Source organism: Ovis canadensis, chromosome 5 (assembly GCF_042477335.2).
Source record: "Ovis canadensis isolate MfBH-ARS-UI-01 breed Bighorn chromosome 5, ARS-UI_OviCan_v2, whole genome shotgun sequence".
NCBI lineage: Eukaryota > Metazoa > Chordata > Mammalia > Artiodactyla > Bovidae > Ovis > Ovis canadensis.
Window position 1 is genome coordinate 25,428,117 of NC_091249.1, and position 19,305 is coordinate 25,447,421.

General features: G+C 50.8%; 1 protein-coding gene across 2 annotated transcripts in view; it reads left to right on the plus strand.

Moving 5' to 3' along the window:
• Nucleotides 1–19,305, plus strand: part of CACNA1A (calcium voltage-gated channel subunit alpha1 A) — a 250,937-nt gene that overhangs the window by 176,422 nt on the left and 55,210 nt on the right. For both annotated transcript variants that reach the window (XM_069590901.1, XM_069590900.1), the window contains exons 20-24: nt 1,368–1,831; nt 3,522–3,660; nt 5,212–5,341; nt 9,968–10,027; nt 10,798–10,904. In XM_069590901.1, coding sequence (XP_069447002.1) covers nt 1,368–1,831; nt 3,522–3,660; nt 5,212–5,341; nt 9,968–10,027; nt 10,798–10,904 — 900 coding nt within the window. The remainder of the gene's footprint in view (nt 1–1,367; nt 1,832–3,521; nt 3,661–5,211; nt 5,342–9,967; nt 10,028–10,797; nt 10,905–19,305) is intronic.

The following is a 19,305-nucleotide window of genomic DNA, read 5'->3' on the forward strand; positions in this document are numbered from 1 at the left end:
CGACTTTTAAAATTTTTTTAAGTGTTAGATAGATTCAGGGTTCCAGATTGGGCCTTGAGAACCAAACCCATGCTGTCCATGGGCCTTGGATCCTGTGATTGCATCTAATCTCCCAGGTGTTCCATGAATGGATACAATCAGAGGGCTGTCTTTTGCTCGTTTGTGGTCTCTTGAGTGAGTGCGTGGTGGAGATAGCCTGGCAAAACCATTTTCTAGTATACCTGACTCAGCTTCTTTGGGCCTCAGTTTCCTCATCTCTGTAATGGACACAGTAACCATTTGGGCCTCATAAGGCTGCTCCAGAAGTTAGTGAGTTGAAATAGTAGAGAGGCTGGCCCACTCTATTGGTGGTTACAGAGAGTGTCAAAGATTCCCCTGCATCCAGCGACTGTGGGCTGAACCCGCTGGGAGATCTCAGACTGCTAAGTAAGAGAGCTGCAGGGTCAGGTGGGGGTTAGCATGGGTGCTGGAGCCATGCGGTCTGGGTCCAAGCTCTGTCTGCCACCAACTAACTATGTAGCCTGGGGCAGGGCCCTTCCTGTCTCTGGACCTTGGTTTCCTCATCTTAAAATGGGGATAATAGTACTGCCCGCTCCCTATGGCTTTTTGTGAAGATGAGCTGACATGGGTCATGTCTGGCACACAGCAAGTACTCAGTGAGTGTGAGCTCTTAGGAGGAGACATGGAGGGCATGGGGTACAGAATTGGGGGTTGCCTTTCAGAAGAGCCAGAGGGAGGGACTTCCCTGGTGGTCCAGTGGTTAAGACAGCACTTCCCACTGTAAGGGCTGCGGGTTTGATCCCTGGTCAGAGAACTAAGATCCCATATGTGACGTGATGGGGCCAAAAAAAAAAAAATCTGTAGGCATTTCCACCACTAGAGAGGTGATATCTAGGGGTCTGCTTTAGCCACCCTGGAAGCAGTGTATGTCCTTATCCTGCCAAGGAGCTAGTGGGAGACACACAGACAGGAGCAGGAAGGTTTGGATTGGAGAGATGGAGGCTCTGGCAGAAAGTTCTTTTCCGCTCTGATTTCTCCGTGAAGGAGTAACCTCATCTCCTAGGAAGCAGCCCTTCTGGCAGGAGAAACACCACACTGAAACCTGCAGGGGGGGCACTTACATCCCCATGAGGTCTTTTTTTGGAAGCACAGAGCCCTAACCACTGGACCACCAGGGAAGTCCCCCCCCCAGCCCCCCGCCCATGGCGTCTTGATCCCTAACAAGGATGGACCAGGCACAGGAGCATTTCAGAACACAGCCCCTTGACGGCCAGTGTTACATGGTGGAATCTTAGGCAGGATCCAGACATGTCTCTCTCTGTTCTAATTCACTCATGGGTTCTTTTTTGTTGGCCTGCCTGCTGCAGAGAGAACCAGGGCTCCGGGGTCCCCGTGTCGGGCCCCAACCTGTCGACCACGCGGCCGATCCAGCAGGACCTGGGCCGCCAGGACCCCCCGCTGGCCGAGGATATCGACAACATGAAGAACAACAAACTGGCCACCGCGGAGTCAGCCAGCCCCCACGACAGCCTCAGCCACGCCGGCCTGCCCCAGAGCCCCGCCAAGATGGGGAACAGCACGGACCCTGGCCCCACGCCGGCCCCCACCACCACGGCCGCCAACCCCCAGAACGCCGCCAGCCGCCAGACAGCCAACAACCCGGGGAACCCCTCCAACCCCGGCCCCCCCAAGACCCCTGAGAACAGCCTTATCGTCACCAACCCCAGCAGCACCCAGGCCAACTCAGCTAAGACTGCCAGGAAACCCGACCACACCACGGTGGACATCCCCCCGGCCTGCCCACCCCCACTCAACCACACCATCATCCAAGGTACGAACCCCTGTCTCACACGTCCCTGGGCAGGGGAGCCGGCCTCCTGGGCTTCTTCCCCAGAGGCGCAGCCAAGGGACTCCGGACAATGACTCCACCTCTCTGGCCTCAATTACTTCCTCTGGAAAATGGGTAGAGACGTAGTTCCTGCCCCCACAGGGCCTGCTAGGAGAATTAAATGAGATAGTATGGAAATGATGCCTGGCAAGTACACAACAGGTTAGCAAATCTTCCTGTATCCCAAATTTCTACAGGGGAGCCAGAAAGCCCCCATATCTGAGGGGTCAGCAGATTCCTCTGATGGAAATTTGGGGGGAGTGAGATAATTCTCTAGGCCAGCGCCATCCAAAAGAAATGTGATGCAGGCCACCTGTGTAATTTTTTTTTTCGCCTGTGTAATTTTAAACGTTCTAGTAGCCATGTTAAAAAAGAAAAGGGAGGAAAAGAGAGGAAGCGGGGCGGGGGAAGAAGGAAGAAAGACATAAGTGATTTAAAACATAAAAAAGAGGGACTTCCCTGGCAGTCCAGTAGTTAAGAGTCTGTCTGCCAACACGGGTGGCAGAAGTTCGGTCCCTGGTCAAGGAACTGAGGTCCCACATGCCGCAGGGTGTGACAAAAATTTGAAAAAATAAAAAGAAGCAGATGAACTGAACTTTAATAATAAATTGTATTTAACCCCAAATGCTCTTGATTGATATCCAAAGTATTAACATTTCCAAGTGTCAATAATGTTTTTTTACATTATTGTTATATATGTTTACATTCTTTTTCTCCTACTCAGTCTTGAAAATCTAGCATGTTTCACACTACATACCGCAGTTTGGACTAGCCATGTTTCAAATGCTGGATAGTACAGGTCTAGGACCTTGAGGAATTGGCTGTTTTTGCCTTTCCCCAAAACCTCCCACATGTAATACCACGATCTGAGAAATTTGGAAATTATCCAAACTGGAAATTTGGAAATTATCCCCTGGGTTTATTATTTTTAAGATGATAGCAGTAGCCCAATTCTATGCAAGAGCTGTCCATAAGTTTACCCTGTAAATCCTTGCCACAGTCATATAAGGTAAATCTTGTCACTGTGCCCATTTCATAGATGAAAAAACTGAGGCTCCGTTAGGTTCAGCCTATCCATAGACCCATAGTGCAACTAGACTGCAGGATCAGTGCTCAGGAGGGTGGCGGCTCGCCTCAGTCAGGAGAGGAGTGTTAATGGGGGGAATCCTGCATTTTGACTATGGGAGGGGCTCAGTATTCCCATCTGTAAAGTGGGGCTTTGGGGACTCACCCTGCCTGCCTCTAAGTGACAGTATAAAGGTCATCAGGGCCTGAGGACAGGTCTGTATTAATATCCAGTAAAGGTCACAGCAGACTCAAGGCTATAGAGTGAATGAGAGCAAGCCCTCTGGGGCCAAGCTGCCCAGGTTCAAATTACAGCTTTGCCACTTCCCAGCCGTGTGACCTTAAGCAAGTCTCTTCACCTCTCTGTGCCTTAGTTTCCTCATCTGTAAAGTGGGGATCATAAAGTACCAACCTCATAGGGTCACGTGAGGATTCAATGGCATAATAGGGTGCCTGGCACATAGTAGACACTTTGTGTCAGCTGCTTATTGCCTGCTTTGGGCATTAGGCAGGAGATCAGAGGTGGGAAACCATGGAGGGAGCCCTGTGTTGGTTCTTGTCCCAACAGTGAACAAAAACGCCAACCCAGACCCACTGCCAAAAAAGGAGGAAGAGAAGAAAGAGGAGGAGGAAGACGACCCCGGGGAAGACGGCCCCAAGCCCATGCCCCCCTACAGCTCCATGTTTATCCTCTCCACGACCAACCCGTGAGTATGGCCCAAGGCCAGGGCAGGGGCCCAGGGCTGCCACTGGGGCAGTGAAAGGCAGGCCGAGGGCAGACCCAGACAGAGGGTAACGGGGGAGAGTCACCTCTAAGACTATTAGTCCATAGAGAACTTTTGAGCAATTGAAAAACGATGTCCCTTTCTTAAGTCGTATAAGATAGAAACTTATCATAAAGTACTTATTTCAGAAAACTGATTCCGACTGGTTTGTTGGAAAAAACCCCCTCCTTCCACCAGCTAGAAAATCATTGTCATAAATACCCAAATCTACACCATCTGTGCTGTGAGAGGTGTCCTGTAGAAATGGCTGCTTTGTGCAGTGCACAACATTTACAGCCGTACATGACAGCCCTGGTTCCTGAGCTCTGCTCCTAACTTGCGCTCCACGAGGGTTTGGATTCTGGGTAGATGGTCTTTGAGTTCCATGGCCCTTTGTCTTGGGAGGGCCTTGAGGAGGCCAGATTATTTAGGGGAGAAATTTACCACATCTATGTCTTGCTGGCTCAAAGGTTGTTTTGGAATTGCATTTTTCTAAACAGTGTTTCTTGAAACTCTGGTCCCTCAAAATGCTTCTTGACACCAAGAGGAATCACGTCAAATAAGCTGCAGGGGAAACGGCTTTCTCTAACCTACCTCTCGGAGACTCAGCCTATGTGTTTACTTTTTTATTTGGTTGCCATTCTCTATTTTAATAAAGAAATTCTTATATGGCACTCAGCACCAGACATGGTTCTGAATGCTTTACAAATAAAAAAAAAACTTTCTCATAATAACCCTATAGGGGTTGGCACTCTGCGTATCCCCATTTGACAGATGAAGAAACTGAGGTCCAGAGAGATAAAATCACCTGCCTAAAGTCAAACAGCAAGCAAGTGGGAGAGCCCAGACAGAGTGACTCCAACATCCCTATTCATACAATCTCATGATATTTTTATCATTATTAATCTAAAGTTAATTATCTCATCGTCTCATTAGTGTATTAAAGGCACTGATAAGGCCTGCAATTCATAATTTAAGTAACTAACTTTTGGGAGCCCCTACCATGTACCAGGCATATATTAACTCTTTTGATCCTCACATTCTTATTAGTTAGACACGATTATTATGGTCGTTTCACTGATGAGGACACTGAGGTACAATAACTTGCCTAAGGTCACTCAACTAATTAAAAAAAAGAAATCTACTTAACCCAGAATTTCCCAGTTTGGTTTGACTATATGACATTTTATGCATAGAAAGCTTTTTCATCTCCTACAGATTCAAGGACAGGATTCAACTCAGTCTGTGAGTTAAGATGTTCCAGGAGGGTGGTTTGGAAGTGAGAGGAACTTATAAACAGAGGTGGGAATTATCTCCCCCTGCAGAGGGCTCCCCTGCTCCCCCCAGGGGTAGGAGCCTGATACTCTGCTGGGTGTGGGACCGTGGGAGTTAGAGATCTCAGATAGTGGTAAGTGACGTAAGGAGGCGACAGAACACAAGGGCTCAGGAGCCTGTGCCTGAGCAGGCCCCTGCGCGTCTACCTGTCCTCAACAGCCTTCGCCGCCTGTGCCATTACATCCTGAACCTGCGCTACTTTGAGATGTGCATCCTCATGGTCATTGCCATGAGCAGCATCGCCCTGGCGGCCGAGGATCCTGTTCAGCCCAATGCACCGCGAAACAATGTGAGTCTCACCCAGCAGGCTCCTTCCCAGCCCAGCTCCTCTGTCACTGTCTCCTGCCTCGTGAAAAGCTGATAGCTGGGGTGGAAGGAATGTTAGGGTCAGCCCTGGGCACAGCCCCCGTAGCCACTGGTTGGGAGGGGAGGCCCTGATTCTGGGCTTGATGCAGGATGTTCCTTGAGACAGTGGTTCTGTGTGCCCGGTGGCGAAGAGATGGCCCAAGAGTGGCTGGGGCTGGAAACTGCTGGAATCTCTGGTGAGGAGAGTGAGGCTGGCAGGCTGTGGAAGGGCACAAGCTCTGCATGGGATGTGGGGGAGTCCGAAGGCAGAGGGTGCTCCAGCGGTATCCCCTGTGCAGCTAGGTCTCACCAGACTTTTTCATTCTGACTTGGAGCTTTGAAAGAAAGGATTGTTTTGACTCAAAAAAAGTGAAAGTGTTAGTCTCTCAGAGGTGTCCAGCTCTCTGCAACCCCGTGGACTGTAGCCTGCCAGGTTCCTCTGTTTATGGGATTCTCCAGGCAAGAATACTGGAGTGGGGTGCCAGTCCCTTCTCCAGGGATCTTCCTGAACCAGGGATCGAATCCAAGTTTCCTGCATTGCGGGCCGGTTCTTTACCATCTGAGCCACCAGGAAAGCCCTTTGACTCAGTCACAACCTAAACTTTTAGTTAGGCACAGCCTAAACTTTGAGATTTTAGCAGGCTAAGAGCACTGAAAAACTCTCCTTTGGGGGCCCAGGGTCTGCCAATAGCCCCCGTCCACTGAGCACTTGCCGAGTTTCAGGCACAACCCCAGATGCTAGGAGTATCCCCATCGGACAGATGAAGAAACTGAGGCTCAGAGAGGTTAAGTGACCTGTCTGGGGTCACACAGCAGAATTCCCATTCTGCCCACCCTAGATCTTCCAATGCTTCCCTCAACGGTCTCCATATCAAGCGCTTCCTGAGTGCCTGTCCCTGCTTGAGTCCTGCCGAGCAGAAATAAGTGTGGTTGAGAGGAGAAACCAAGACACCAGCAGGCCAGGAGGTGACAGAGGCAGCACTGACAGCTGTACCATCTTCCCCAGCTCCTCTCTCCACGCCCATCACCCCCCACACACAGGAACCATTTTCCACTGGGAGCCAGGCCCGCCGCCCTCGCTAAGTAGGTTAGGAGCCTTGGCGAGGCTGGCAAGTCCCATAAATCAAGCCCGTCTGCAGCTTGCTTTGCACTTTCCCTGCCTTCACTGGCCTGGCAAGCCCCTTGGGGACCTGATAGGGGAGATGGAAGGAAATAATTAGAACAAGGCTCCCAGAGGAACCTGGTACCAGGGCAGGGCTGAAGCTGCACTCTGTTATCTCCTGATGCCCACTTCCCCCACCCCCCAGGACCCAGGGAGCCAGGCTCGTGGAGGGGGTGTCCCAAGAGAGGTCAACAAACCCCCTGTCAACTCTAGGAGACTGGAGCAGGCTTCATCTCTGGCAGGGAGAGGTGGGCAAAGGGTTGTCCAGGGGAACCCCTGAGCTCCTGGGGCTGAAGAGAACCCTGACAGGGCTAGGAGCAGCCCCCCGTGGAGCATTTGCAAAGTTCTGGCTCCCCCACCCCTGCCCCATCACTCCATCTCCCAGTTGAAGCATCTCTCCCCAAAGCCCTCCCTCTTCCGGGCTTCCCTGGTGGTCCAGGGGATAAGATTCCATACTTCCATTGCAGGGGGTGTGGATTTGATCTTTGGAGAACTGAAATCCCACATGCCCCATGGCACAGCCAAAAAAAATTTTTTAAGCCCTCCCTCTTCAAGTGCATGGTGGCCCCTTATCGGCAGCTGACACCCTGGGACCCCTCCCCGAGTTCTGTTCATTAGCTGATCTGGAACAGGCCTCAGAAAAATGAACAGAACACATACAATCCATTCATTTATCAAGGATTTTAAAGTGCACACACCCATGTAAGCACCACCCAAGGCAAGAAGTATTAATAGAACAAAACAGACCTCAACCACAGGCACCTCTTCGATTCACCCTTCCCCGTGAAGCTGGGTTCACAAGCAGGATCAAGGTCTGCAGACATGTTCAGGGGTCGTGAGTTGGAGCAGGCAAGGGTGTCGCTACTAGCATCAAGAGGGTAGGGATCAGGGACAGCGGTCACCCTGCAGTGCCCAGGGCAGCCCCACCACAGAGAATAATCTGACCCCTATTGTCAACAGTATTTAGAAAGCCCTACCCTAGAGGTATCTGAACCCTCACTTCTGGAAAGAGCATTTCTTAGCTCCTCTCATTCTCCCAGCTACACGTGCATGTTTAAACAGTAGAATTGATTTCTTCCTGCTTCTAACACTGAGCAGATGGAATAATTCTGTGCGTCTGTTCTGTCACTCAGCCTTGAGATGAGTTCTTATTTTCTCGGGTCATTCTTTTCCATTGCTGTGTAATATTCCGTTCTGTGGCACAGTTTGTTCATCCGTCTTCTAGCTGACATGTGTTTGGATTGTCTGCAGCTTAGAATGCTGTCACCATACCCCCTACTCCTGACACGGGGCCCCTGGGCTTGACTCTCTCCAGGGTATAAAACCGGAAATTGAGTTTCTGGATCATAGAACTTGCATATGGTCAGCCCCAATTTGCAGCCTGAATGTTTCCTGAGCGAGGCAGCGACACACACCAGCAGCGTACAAGGCTTTCACTGCTCCACAGTCTTGCCGACGCTCGTGCTGTTGGTTCTTTCATTTAGCCAACCTCAGTGAGTCTTATCAGGACTTTGATTTGTATTTCCCTATGATAAATGAGACAGAGAATTTTGGATTCCACTGAGTCACAGAAAATTGCTGTTTGTAGAAGTCAAAAGGATCTACACGTTAGGTATGGTTGACCCTAATTTACTGGCCCTTTGATTTCCTCCCGCTCCATTCATTGAGTTCTCCAGAATTTGATTCATCTGACCACCTGGCCTACCTTTCTTTCCATTCGTTGCTTTATTTAGTAATTATTTAAGAAGCAACTACCATGTGCCAGGTGCTGAGCTAGACATCAAGGATTGACAGGGTGTACGGTAGTCCCTGCATTCCCAGAGCTCGCAGAGCACCAGACCTTTATGCGTGTTGTTTCAGCTGCCTGGTACACCTCAAATGCTCTCCCACCACCGCCCCTTCAGCCTTCCCAGAACCTACCAAGCCCTTGCACCTGCCACCCATCCCAGGAAGTCAGCTACCCTGGCCGCTCCGGTCTCGGAGGGCCCTCCAAGCCCCACACATGATGAGAATGAGAATGTGACCACACAGGTCGCAGAGCCCAGCTCCTGCAGGACCCAGTGTAGCCCCAGCCTCGTGCATTCAGTCAGCAAGCATTTCTTGAGTATCTACTGTATGCCTGGCCCTGTGCTATAAGCTGGAGATAGCACAGGGACAGGCAGACATCTCTGCCCCCGTGAGGCTGACATTCACATGGGGGAGATGGACAGTGACGTTATTAATAACTATAACAAATAGTTTGCCAGGAAGTGAAAAGTGCCAGGGGTGAGGGATGTGGGGGAAGGGGTAGACTTGGTAAGGAAGGTTGCAAGCTGCAGGAAAATGAGATTTAAATCAGGCCGTCGGGAATGTGATATTTGAGCCAAGCCATAAAGGAGGAGAGAGAGAATATCAGGTGGAACATGGGGAAGCGTATTCCAGGCCGACAAACCCGTACAAAGGCCCTGAGCTAAGACTATCCAGGGTGGCAGAAGCAGAGTGAGCCAGAGGAGAGCGGGACAAGGTGAGGGAAGGGAGGTGGCCAAACAGACTTTCACCCTGAGTAAGGTGGGAACCATAGAGGGTTCTTGAGCAGAGAAGGGGGCAGTGATCTGACTTGTGTGCTCACAGGCGCCCTCTGGTGGCCTGCTCAGTAATTAACAGCCCTCCCTACAAGTCGGATCTGAGGCCAGCCCCTCGGGTTACCGCGTGCTGGGCCCTTTGCCAGCATCCTCATGCCACTCACCATCCCCACGCCAAGGTCACACAAGGGATGTGCTATGGTTTGGCCAGGAACGAGGCCAGAGTGCAAGACATTGCCCGTTCAGAAACCGCTAGTACTTGGTCTTGTGTAGGGTAGCGGGGAGAGGGAGAATCAACCCACTCTGATGAGGGTATGGCTGTGTACTTGGGAGGAAGTGGATGCCGCAGTGAGGTCGGTCCCCAGTGTCTGTCCTGGAGGCTAATCATGTTTAGGAAACTCTGTGCGGGAACAGTTGCTCACCCAGGAGACCAGGTCAGAGACACTGGGGAATCAGACTTGTTGCCAAAAGAGGTAAGTCTTTCCTGAACTTCCCTGAGGCCACCCTCTAGTCCATCTAGGGCTTTGGGCAAGTAAAAAAAGGCACCCTTCCCATTGGTGAGCAAACTATCCTTAACAATGATTTTGTTAGGACTTTGCTGCCATCTGCTGGACACTTTCATTCACAACATACAAATCTGCACCGAGACAGGGTGGGAGGGGCCCTTGTGCAGTGCAGGACCTGCCCCACTGTACATGGCTGCAGCATTTTCTCATGTGGGTGGAGACTCTGTCCCTTGGGGACTTTGCTAGAGGCCACATACCCCAGTGGGCCATGGCTAGGTTCACGGGGGCTCTGCTGGAGCAAGCCAGTGATCCACTACCCCCCTTGCTTTTATCCCCTGCAGGTGCTGCGATATTTTGACTACGTTTTTACAGGCGTCTTTACCTTTGAGATGGTGATCAAGGTGAGTGCCAGGGCTCCACAGGATTCTGCACTCTCAAGAATGCCACCTTGGTGCAAGAGGCTCACCCCAGAGATTGGAAATGCTTGGTGTGTTTGAGGAACAGCGAGGAAGCTGATGTGGCTGAAAGTGAGAGAGGAGAGTGGGGAGAGCAAGGAGATGAGAGCAGCGGTGACTGGGACGATTCGGGCAGGGACATGGGGGCCACGGGGCGGTCTTGGGCTTTTATCCCGAGTGAGGTGGGAGCCATGGAAAGGTCTGAGCAGAGGGACGTGACGACTCAGGTGTTCACAGGCACCCTCTAGCCTCCGTGGGAGGTCAGACTTGGAAGGAGGAGCAGGGTTGGAGGGGGGGAGTAGGGGACCCAAGAGAACTGGGAGCAGATGATTGCTCTGGTCAAGGCAGGAGATGATGGGAACCAGTCAGGGTGGTGGCAGAGAAGGTGGTAAAAAGTGGGCAGATTCTTGGCAGTTTTGGAAAGTAGAACCAATGAGGTTTGCTGACGGATCTGATGTGAGGTGAGGAGCTGGGGGGACCCTGAGGTTTTGAGAACCAGCAAGTCAGAACTACCTTTCCCAAGGTGGGAAGCGGCTTTGAGCGGGGGCTTCTCGCTCCTCTCCCAGGTCCCCTGGCCTCTGACCCATCCCCTCAGAATGAGGGGGTCCCGTTGGCTACCATGCTTCCTCCTGTGGCCCCTCCGCCAAGCCTAAAAGGGTAGATGCTGCTCCCCAGGGTGGAGATGAGGGATCAGAGCTCTGTCTCTTCCTCCTCAGATGATCGACCTGGGGCTCGTACTGCACCAGGGTGCCTACTTCCGTGACCTCTGGAACATTCTCGACTTCATAGTGGTCAGTGGGGCCCTGGTGGCCTTTGCCTTCACGTAAGTCTCCTCTTGAGGACTCCGCTTACCACTTTGTCCCTCCACCCCCAACCCATTGGATCAGGGGACATGTTCTCGAGGTGTAGAGATGGGAATGGGGGGCCCTGGGGTGGCAGGAGGCATCCGCATGCTACCAGGAAGAGCTTCAGTTGGCTTCTGCATGATGGCCACCTTGGAGGAAGAAGGAGAAGGGCCCCACCTTCTACCTCCTCACACAGCCATGCCACCAACCCCTTGCTATGCTGCTTTCTGTAGACTAGCCCCAGCAGGACATCTCATTTTCCTTCTGTGCTACAAGCTCCGCTGTCTCTTTGGGGAGCCCCTAAAAAGACAATCAGGAAATGAATGTGCATGAGAATTTGGACCCCCACCCTCTGCCTGAAGGCCCTGTAATTCTAGGCCTGACGACTCCCCTCGTGTGTCTTGAACTTCTCCTGGCAGTCCTAGGACAGCCTGAAAGGCCGTGTCTCATCAGCCCACTCCAAGATGCTACCCACACTGTGGGCAGCCATTCTGAAACAGCACCCAAGGGCTGAGAAGCCATTCCAAGATGGCACCTAGGTTCTGGGCAACCATGTCAAAGTGGCAGTTGAGTTCTGGGCAGTCCTTCCAAGATGGCACCCAAAGGCTTAGTAGCCATTCCAAGATGGCGCCTAGGTTCTGGGCAACCATGTCAAAGTGGCAGTTGAGTTCTGGGCAGTCCTTCCAAAATGGCACCCAAAGGCTTAGTAGCCATTCCAAGATGGCGCCCAGGGTGGCAATTCCAAGATGGCGTCTAAGGACTGAGGAGCCATTAGCTCTTAGGGTCCTGGGAGCAAACTTAGCAGTACATTCCTCAAGTCGTAGATGTTCGGGGTCAGAAAACCTAATCAGCTCCTAATCCAGAAGCAAGCCTTTTTACAGACCTTGTCTGTTTCCAGTCACAGTGGATCATTCCTAGAAAGGCGTCTCAAAAGGACTCAGCCCCACCTCACCCACATAATGAGAAGCCAGGGGCTTCCTCTGCACCGCTGCCTCCTGGCCCCTCTCGGCAGGCCTGGAGGAGTCCTTGAATGGCCCCCGACCAAACAATGAGGGCTTGGCTTGTCAGGAGGCTAGCGTGGTGGCCCATTTCCAATTTAAGGGCTAAAGTGGGCCACTCCTGGGACCACAATGAGGTCAAGTTGTGTCAGAAGAGCTAGAAATCTCCAGAGTTTCTGAACACCTCTGAGCTGGTGGAGATGTACCGTGAAAGTCAGGAGGCTGAATGTGTTTCTGAGTCCAGCCGGACTTTCCGCCTCCTTCTCTTTATCATCTCTCCTTTTCTTTCTCTTGTTTTCCTCCCTCCCTCCCTCCTCTCCCCTTTCTTCTCTCTCTCCCACTTTTTTAAGTATTTGAGTATTTGATCATCAGTGATAGCGATCGTCTTAAAAATTCAAGAAGTTTGGCTCCATTATTATTACGATGTCCTGTAGATTTAGTAGTAATAATAGTCAGAGTGAAGTGCACAGCAAATTAGAGGGGAAAGATTGCCACAAATAAAACAAGGCATCCATGGCCTTCACATATAAAAAGCAATTACAAGTCAGTAAGAAACACTGAACCTCAACAGTTAAGTGAATACAGGATGTAACATAGAAATTTCACAGAATGCTGATTAATAAAAATGACCAAAAAAAAAAAAAAATTCAGCCCCATTGGAGTTAGATGTGTAAAATATAAACAAGGTACAATTGGTTTCTTCTCAAGTGAGCACAAATTTCTTCCCCCAAAAAAAGATTTTAAAAGGCAATACACTGTGTGTGTGAGAATGTAATTAAATATGCTTCTCCCTCCATCCATCAGTTATTTGAGCAACTCCTGCAAGGTCAGTTAGGAACCATGCTAGGTTCTGAGAAAGTTTCAATTCTGAAAAGCCTGGGGTGAATCCCTCTCAGATCCCCTTCCCTCCCTTGCTCCTATTTCTGTCTTTCTCCCTCTTTCTCTTTGCCCCTTTTCTCTCTCCTTCCCTCTCTCTGACTCCCTCTCCTGCCCCCTCTCTCTCTCCCCCAGCCCCTGCCTCCACTGCCCCTCCCCTCCCCCCCTTCTTCCCCTCCCCTCCCCCTCCCTTCTTCCCCTCCCCTCCCCCCCTTCTTCCCCCCTTCCCCTCCTTTCTTCCCCTCCCCTCCCCCTCCCTAGCCTCCCCCATCCTTTCTTCCCTCTCCCTCTCCTTCTCCTCCCATCTCTTTTTATCCCTTCCATCCTCTCCCTTGCCTTGACCTTCTGCCTAACCTGGGCCACAGGGCCTGGAGAAGACAGGCACTCCACCATTCACTCTGGCATCAAAGACCCAGTCCCCACCATGTTCCAACCTGGGGTGGTCTCCAGGACCAGGGAAGGCAAGTGCAGGGAGGCACCCCCTCCCACGCTTCCTCCAGCCCTCCAGGATGACATCTGCCCAGCAGCTCCCAAGTCCCCCAGGGCTCAGGAAGAGACCACGTCCATCTCCACACACAGCCCCCCTACTTTGCCCGCTGTGGCCTGGCCCTCTGTCTTACCCCCCTAGGTGTAGCACAGTAGAAGTAGTGTCTGCTACGCATCAATTCATCCTTGGAACTTTCCTTCCAGACCTCTGTGGGAGCCAACAAGTTTCACTGTCAAAGAGGGGGCCCCCACCATTGCCCTGTCCCACCTCCATCCCCCATTTGACCTCGCACTTTGGGAAACAAGCCTCTCAGTCATAAAACTTTTGCCATAATGGGCCTAGTTTCCCTGAAGCTACAATTAGACTCAATTTGAAGCAAACCTAATCTGCAAAAAACAAAATTATTTTTCCACCCAGAATCAATCAGCAAAAGGATTCTTTGTGTTTGCAAAAGAATCTGCCGCAGGGAGCTGATTTTGTGTTTTTAATTTTTTGAGTTTTCGCTTTAAATATAAAGTTATACAAGGGCATTCAAAATGAGCCTACAGCTCACAGAAATCTGGCAGCATGTTTGCAGAGTCAACCTTTGAAACTGGTTTTATGAAGTTGCTACAGGCAGAAAGCCAGCCAGTCCATGCCCTTGAAAATCCCTGTTTCAAATTGTTTTTTAAATTCCTGTTTGAGGAAAGGGTCTGGAAAGGGATTTCAGGTCATCCCTATGAGTCTCAGTGAACTTACATGTCTTGCAGGAACTGGGATGTGTAGTTTTGCCAGTGGGATCCTGACGAGTGTTAGGGACGTTCTTGGGGTTTTAGAAGGGCTGACAACCGGGGAGCACCTTTATGTGATGGTCACAGGGATGGAAAAGGTAGGCTCTGAGACCCCACCCCTGCCACACCCTCCCCACCTCACTGCCAAGAATCCATCTGGTCCTGCCACTCCCCGTCCAGGGCAGGGCTACAGGCCAGGCACAGCTGGTGGAGTGCCTTGATCTAGCAGCTCCCGCATGCCTGAGGCCATTCCACCAGAGAAGGAGCCGTCAAGCTGCTATTCCTTTCCCCAGAAAAGTTTCAGAGTCCTCCCTTTGGCTTCAGGTTCCTGGCCTCTCTTACCTGAGAAGGTCTCTGGCCCTTCAAGGCCTTTCCTCGTTACCTGGTAGATGTCATATAGGCAGGAGTAAGGGATGCTCTGAGAGCCTCCACTTGAGTGCCCAGTCCCAGAGTCCTTTGCTTCCTTTCTTTCTGTTCCTTTAATTCACGTTTTTTGTCCTGTGTCCCTGGTTCCTCATAGACAAAGCTGCGGTCCCCAGCAAGTATGAAATAAACCTGATTGTTTTTAAAAAAGGTTCCTGCAAGCCTGTTTGGTTTCTCTCTATGTCCAAGTCCCTGAACCTCTCTGTGCCTCGGTTTCCCCATAAATTTGAGACACTTGACTGGACAATAATGATAGTAACAGCCTCCATTTACTTAATCTTTACAGCCCCATGCAAGAATTTCTCTTATTATTCCCTTTTTTGTACATGAGGAAACTGAAGCCAAGAGAGATTGTGGGGGGAAATGAGTCTAGCAAGATCACTAAGGGCTTAATGGCCCAGTGGTTGAGAATCCGCCTGCAGTGCAGGAGCTTCAGGAGACACAGGTTCAACCCCTGGGTTGGGAAGATGCCCTGGAGGAGGAGATGGCAACCCACTCCAGCATTCTTGCCTGGAGAATCCCACAGGCTGAGGAGCCTGGCAGGCTACAGTCTGTGGGTTCGCAAAGAGTTGGACATGACTGAGCAACTAAGCACACAGGCAGGATCACTAAGGTTGAGTTCAACTGTCAGATTCAAGGTTGCCGCCCAACTCTCAGCCCTGAATGTGGACGCTTTCAGGAATCAGGAGGATGAGACCTGACAGCCTGGCCTGGCTGGGTTCCTTGAGTCTCCAGCAAGGCCTAGAAGTCCAGGGGAAGAGGCTGTGAGACTATTCCCTTCTTTGTTGAAAGGAATCTTGCTGTTCTGGCCTGTTGGGGTGGAGGCAAGGATTCTGCAGTGCTGTGATTGTGGCCCCGTCTGGGATATGGGAAGATGATCCCTGTGGTCTTCCAAAGGATGTGTCGAAGCTCTTGTGTTGGTTTCTACCCCTCCTGCACCTCCCCCAAATATCCGTGTGTGTGTGCGTGTGTGTCCTGCTCCATCCACTGACTGTGTGCCGTGTCCATGCGACCACCATTAACACACCATTTCATGAGTCACCACACATGACATCACGCTCTGTGCCCATGCATCGGGGTGGCCAACTGCCACTTCTCAGCAGCTGGGGGCTCGTGGTCCTGCCTCGCTGCCAAGAGTCCATCTGGAGCTGCCGCTCCTCCCGCAAAGCAGGCCAGCACGGCTGGCCGAGCACCTGGGTCAAGCCACTCCTGCATGCTCAGGAGCCCAACTGCAAGGAAGCCGAAGGAGGAAGCCATTTTTTTTTTTAAATTATCCTCCTCAAAACAGGCCCTACCTTTGAAGGCATTCTTTTGTGTGTGTACAATGAAATGGAAAGAAATAGAAGATTAGAGTGCAAGATATACAAACCTGGGTTTGAAGCTCAGTCTGTCTCTTGCTGGCTGTGTGACTCTGGATAAATCACTTTCCCTCTCTAAGTCTCAGCTGCCTCATCTGGAAAATGGGTGTAATGGTACCACCCTCCCACAGGCAGACACAGTGACATTCAGAAGACTCCCATATTACACCTTATGTCATCCATCAGATTGAGCAGAAATCACTGTTGTTGAAACATTTCTCCAGGGACTTCCCTGATGGTCCAGTGGTTAAGATTCCAAGCTTCCACTGCAGGGGGCATGGGAACTATAATCCCACAAGCCAGGGATTAATGATTTTAAAAGTTAAAAAATAAATTTGAGAAAACCTTCCTCAATAATCCAGAAAGGAGAGTCTATACCATTCTGTCTACGCACTAATTCCTAGATACACTGAGCTTTGAGCACTGCTGAGGTTTCATGATAAGGCAGCAGGAGGAGGAAGGCTCCAGTGGGAATATCTGTAGACATTAAACCATCATATTTTCAGAAACATCACCAATTTCAAAAGAGGGTGGGGCAGGTGGGAAATTCTGAAGAGTATCTGGCAGCTGCACTGTTCTGTGAATAACGGCATCAAGTTTCGTACACCTTGATCTCCAGTCATGGATGGAGGGTCGTAATAAGACTGAGCCTTGAGTCCAAAGACGAGTTGTGCAAGGGGCCGCTGCCAGATGCAGAGAGGTTTCCCCAGGCCCACATTTTCCCAAAAGACTCTTGAGAGTCGCCCCTTAATTTCATCCCAGATTGGAACTCCTAGTGGCCTTCTCTCTTCTTCATAACTTAGGGAGTAAAGTCAGGGCCATAAATGTGTATCAATCCTCAGCATCCCCAAGGGCTGTTTCACAGAGGAGGGCGATAATTAAGGGCAACTCAAAGCAGCTGGAGTCTTTCCTCCTGCTTTGTGAATAGGTACTTCCTGTTTATCTGTTTGCTTTATTCCAACACTCATCAAGCACCCATTCATCCTGGCTGAAATCTATTAGAAAATTAGTGCAAAAACAAACACACAATAAATTAAAGGCAGTGCTGGGATTCAAACCCAGGTCTCCCCAACTCCAAAGCTCATCCCCTTCAAGACATTTTAAAGGACTTTCTTGGCCGTCCAATGGTTGAGACTCCGTGCTTCCAATGCACCTAGAGTTGCCGGTTCCGTCCCTGATTGGGGAACTAAGATCCCACATGCAGCACAGAGTGGCCGGGGCGGGGAAAAAAAGACATTCTAAAGTCTTCCCGTCCCAGAAACCCTGGAGAAAAGGGTTTTTTCTCCAGCTCTTGGCAGTGACCTTCAGTGGCAAATTCGCCTTCGGTAGTTGATAACTTTGGCTGTCCTGCGACTTGAAAATTTGGCTTCCTCGGTGCTGTTTGGCAGTGCCGGGAGCCTGCCAAGGGCAGGGGTCGGAACGGAGGTCTTCCAGATGGAAGGATGGACACCATCCGGAGCCGCGGGCCCGAGGCGGCGCCTCCTGGTGCCCGGGCCGGGCAAGGGCGCGCTCGGGTGCGCGTGCGTGTGTGTGCGCGTGTTCTGTGTTCTTTCTTCTGAGGCCGCTTACGACCTGTCTCTCCCTCCGACGCCACCTCACCAGGAGCAGCACACGGTAAAGTGCCTCTCTCTCTCTCTCTCTCTCTCTCTCTCTCTCTCTCGTTCTGTCTTGTTCTCTATGCCCTGACGCAGCCGTGTTGGTTCTGGGCCTGTTTCCGTAGCTTCGTGTCATTGCTGCCGTCCTGTCGCTTGCAGTGACCAGAGCCCCTCGGCCTACTCCCCAGGGAGCCTGAGCCTGCAGGAGTCTTGGCCACTGCCTGTCACCATGACCCACCGTTTAGCCCAGTTCTTGGCAGAGAACGTAACGGGCACGGAGGGCGCTCTCCCCATGATCTGACTTCAGTAGGGGAGACAAGCCGGATGGGTGGTTATCAGGGGAATGAATGTCTAACTTCCCAGGTGGGAGAAGCGTGGACATTCCAAACAATGAGGGCTTGCGCTTTAAGAGGAATAACTCCCCTCCTCCAGGAACATCTACAGTCTCAACAAAATGATTCGAAAATCTGGTTGTTTTCTGTGAGAATACCTTGATCAAGCCTTTCCTGCATGCTCAGGAACCAAACTGCCGGGAACACTCTCCTTGGTGTCTCAACAAAGAGGATTATTTCAGCCTCTCCCAAGGGAGATGTGCCTCCTGGGAGAGAGACATCCTCACAATGGCCACAGAGTCCTTTTTAGTTGAGTAGATGTGCCCCAGGAGGTGTGTTCCCAAATGTCAGCAGTTTGGTACATCAAGATTTTAGCCAAATTCGATGCTGATGTACGGCAGAAACCAACACAACATCGTAAAGCAGTTATCCTCCAATTAGAAATAAATTTTAAGAAAAGAAAAAAAAATTGTTAGCCAGTTCTGCATACAACCTAGATGTCCACTTGCTTGACTTTTTCCCCACCAACATAGAGTCTGAGCTTCATTGCAGTTTGCTAGAAGACCTTATGTCATCCCCATACAACCAGTATCGTTGACCTCAGATAGAATGGCAGCTGCAAAAGTGAATTCAACAGAGTGAAACAGTTGCATTGCAAGCTGCTGCATTCAAGCTAGGTTCTTTGTTGAAAGGGAAATTAGGGAGTGCTAAGAAGACATTAGCACCCCACTCCAGTACTCTTGCCTGGCAAATCACATGGGCGGAGGGGCCTGGTAGGCTGCAGTCCATGGGGTCGCTAGGAGTCAGACACAACTGAAGCGACTTAGCAGCAGCAGCAAGAAGACACTAAGGAAATCCCTGGTGGCTCAGAGATAAAGAATCTGTGTGCCAGTGCAGGAGACTCAGGTTTGATCCCTGAGCCAGGAAGATCTCCTGGAGTAGGAAATGGCAACCCACTGCAGTATTCTTGCCTGGAAAATCCCATGGACAGAGAAGCCTGGCTGGCTACAGTCCATGGGGTTGCAACGGGTCAGACATGTCTTAGCGCCTACACCACCACCACCAGGGAGGCATTAGACACATATGAACGCTTACCAGAGATTTCCTCTCTGACCAAAGCAGAAAGCCTGGAAGATAACTTGAAGAAGACATAGCTGTTTCCCTGTGCGATCCTGTTACTTGTGTCTGGGTTCTGCCTAAAAGCATCCCAGCGACTCTCCTGATGTGTCTCGTACTTTGGGGACACAGCTTTGAGTTCATAAAGATGACTTCAGTTTAGATAAAGAAAAAAAAGCGTGCTCAGACTGCTGAATCCTGGAGCATGGCTGTGCCTGACAGGTTAAAGTCCAATTCTCTTTTTCTCTGAAAAGTGAGAGAAAGGAACCCTTTAAAAAAAAGTCATTAAAAATGATTTTGCACCTGGATAGACAGGCACAGCATGGAGGATGTCTCTGAGGCAGCTCTATTCATGACCCAAAAGGTGACTGTAGGCAGGTGTTTGCTCACTAGTCCCCAAAGAACTCCAATCTGGATCCATTCA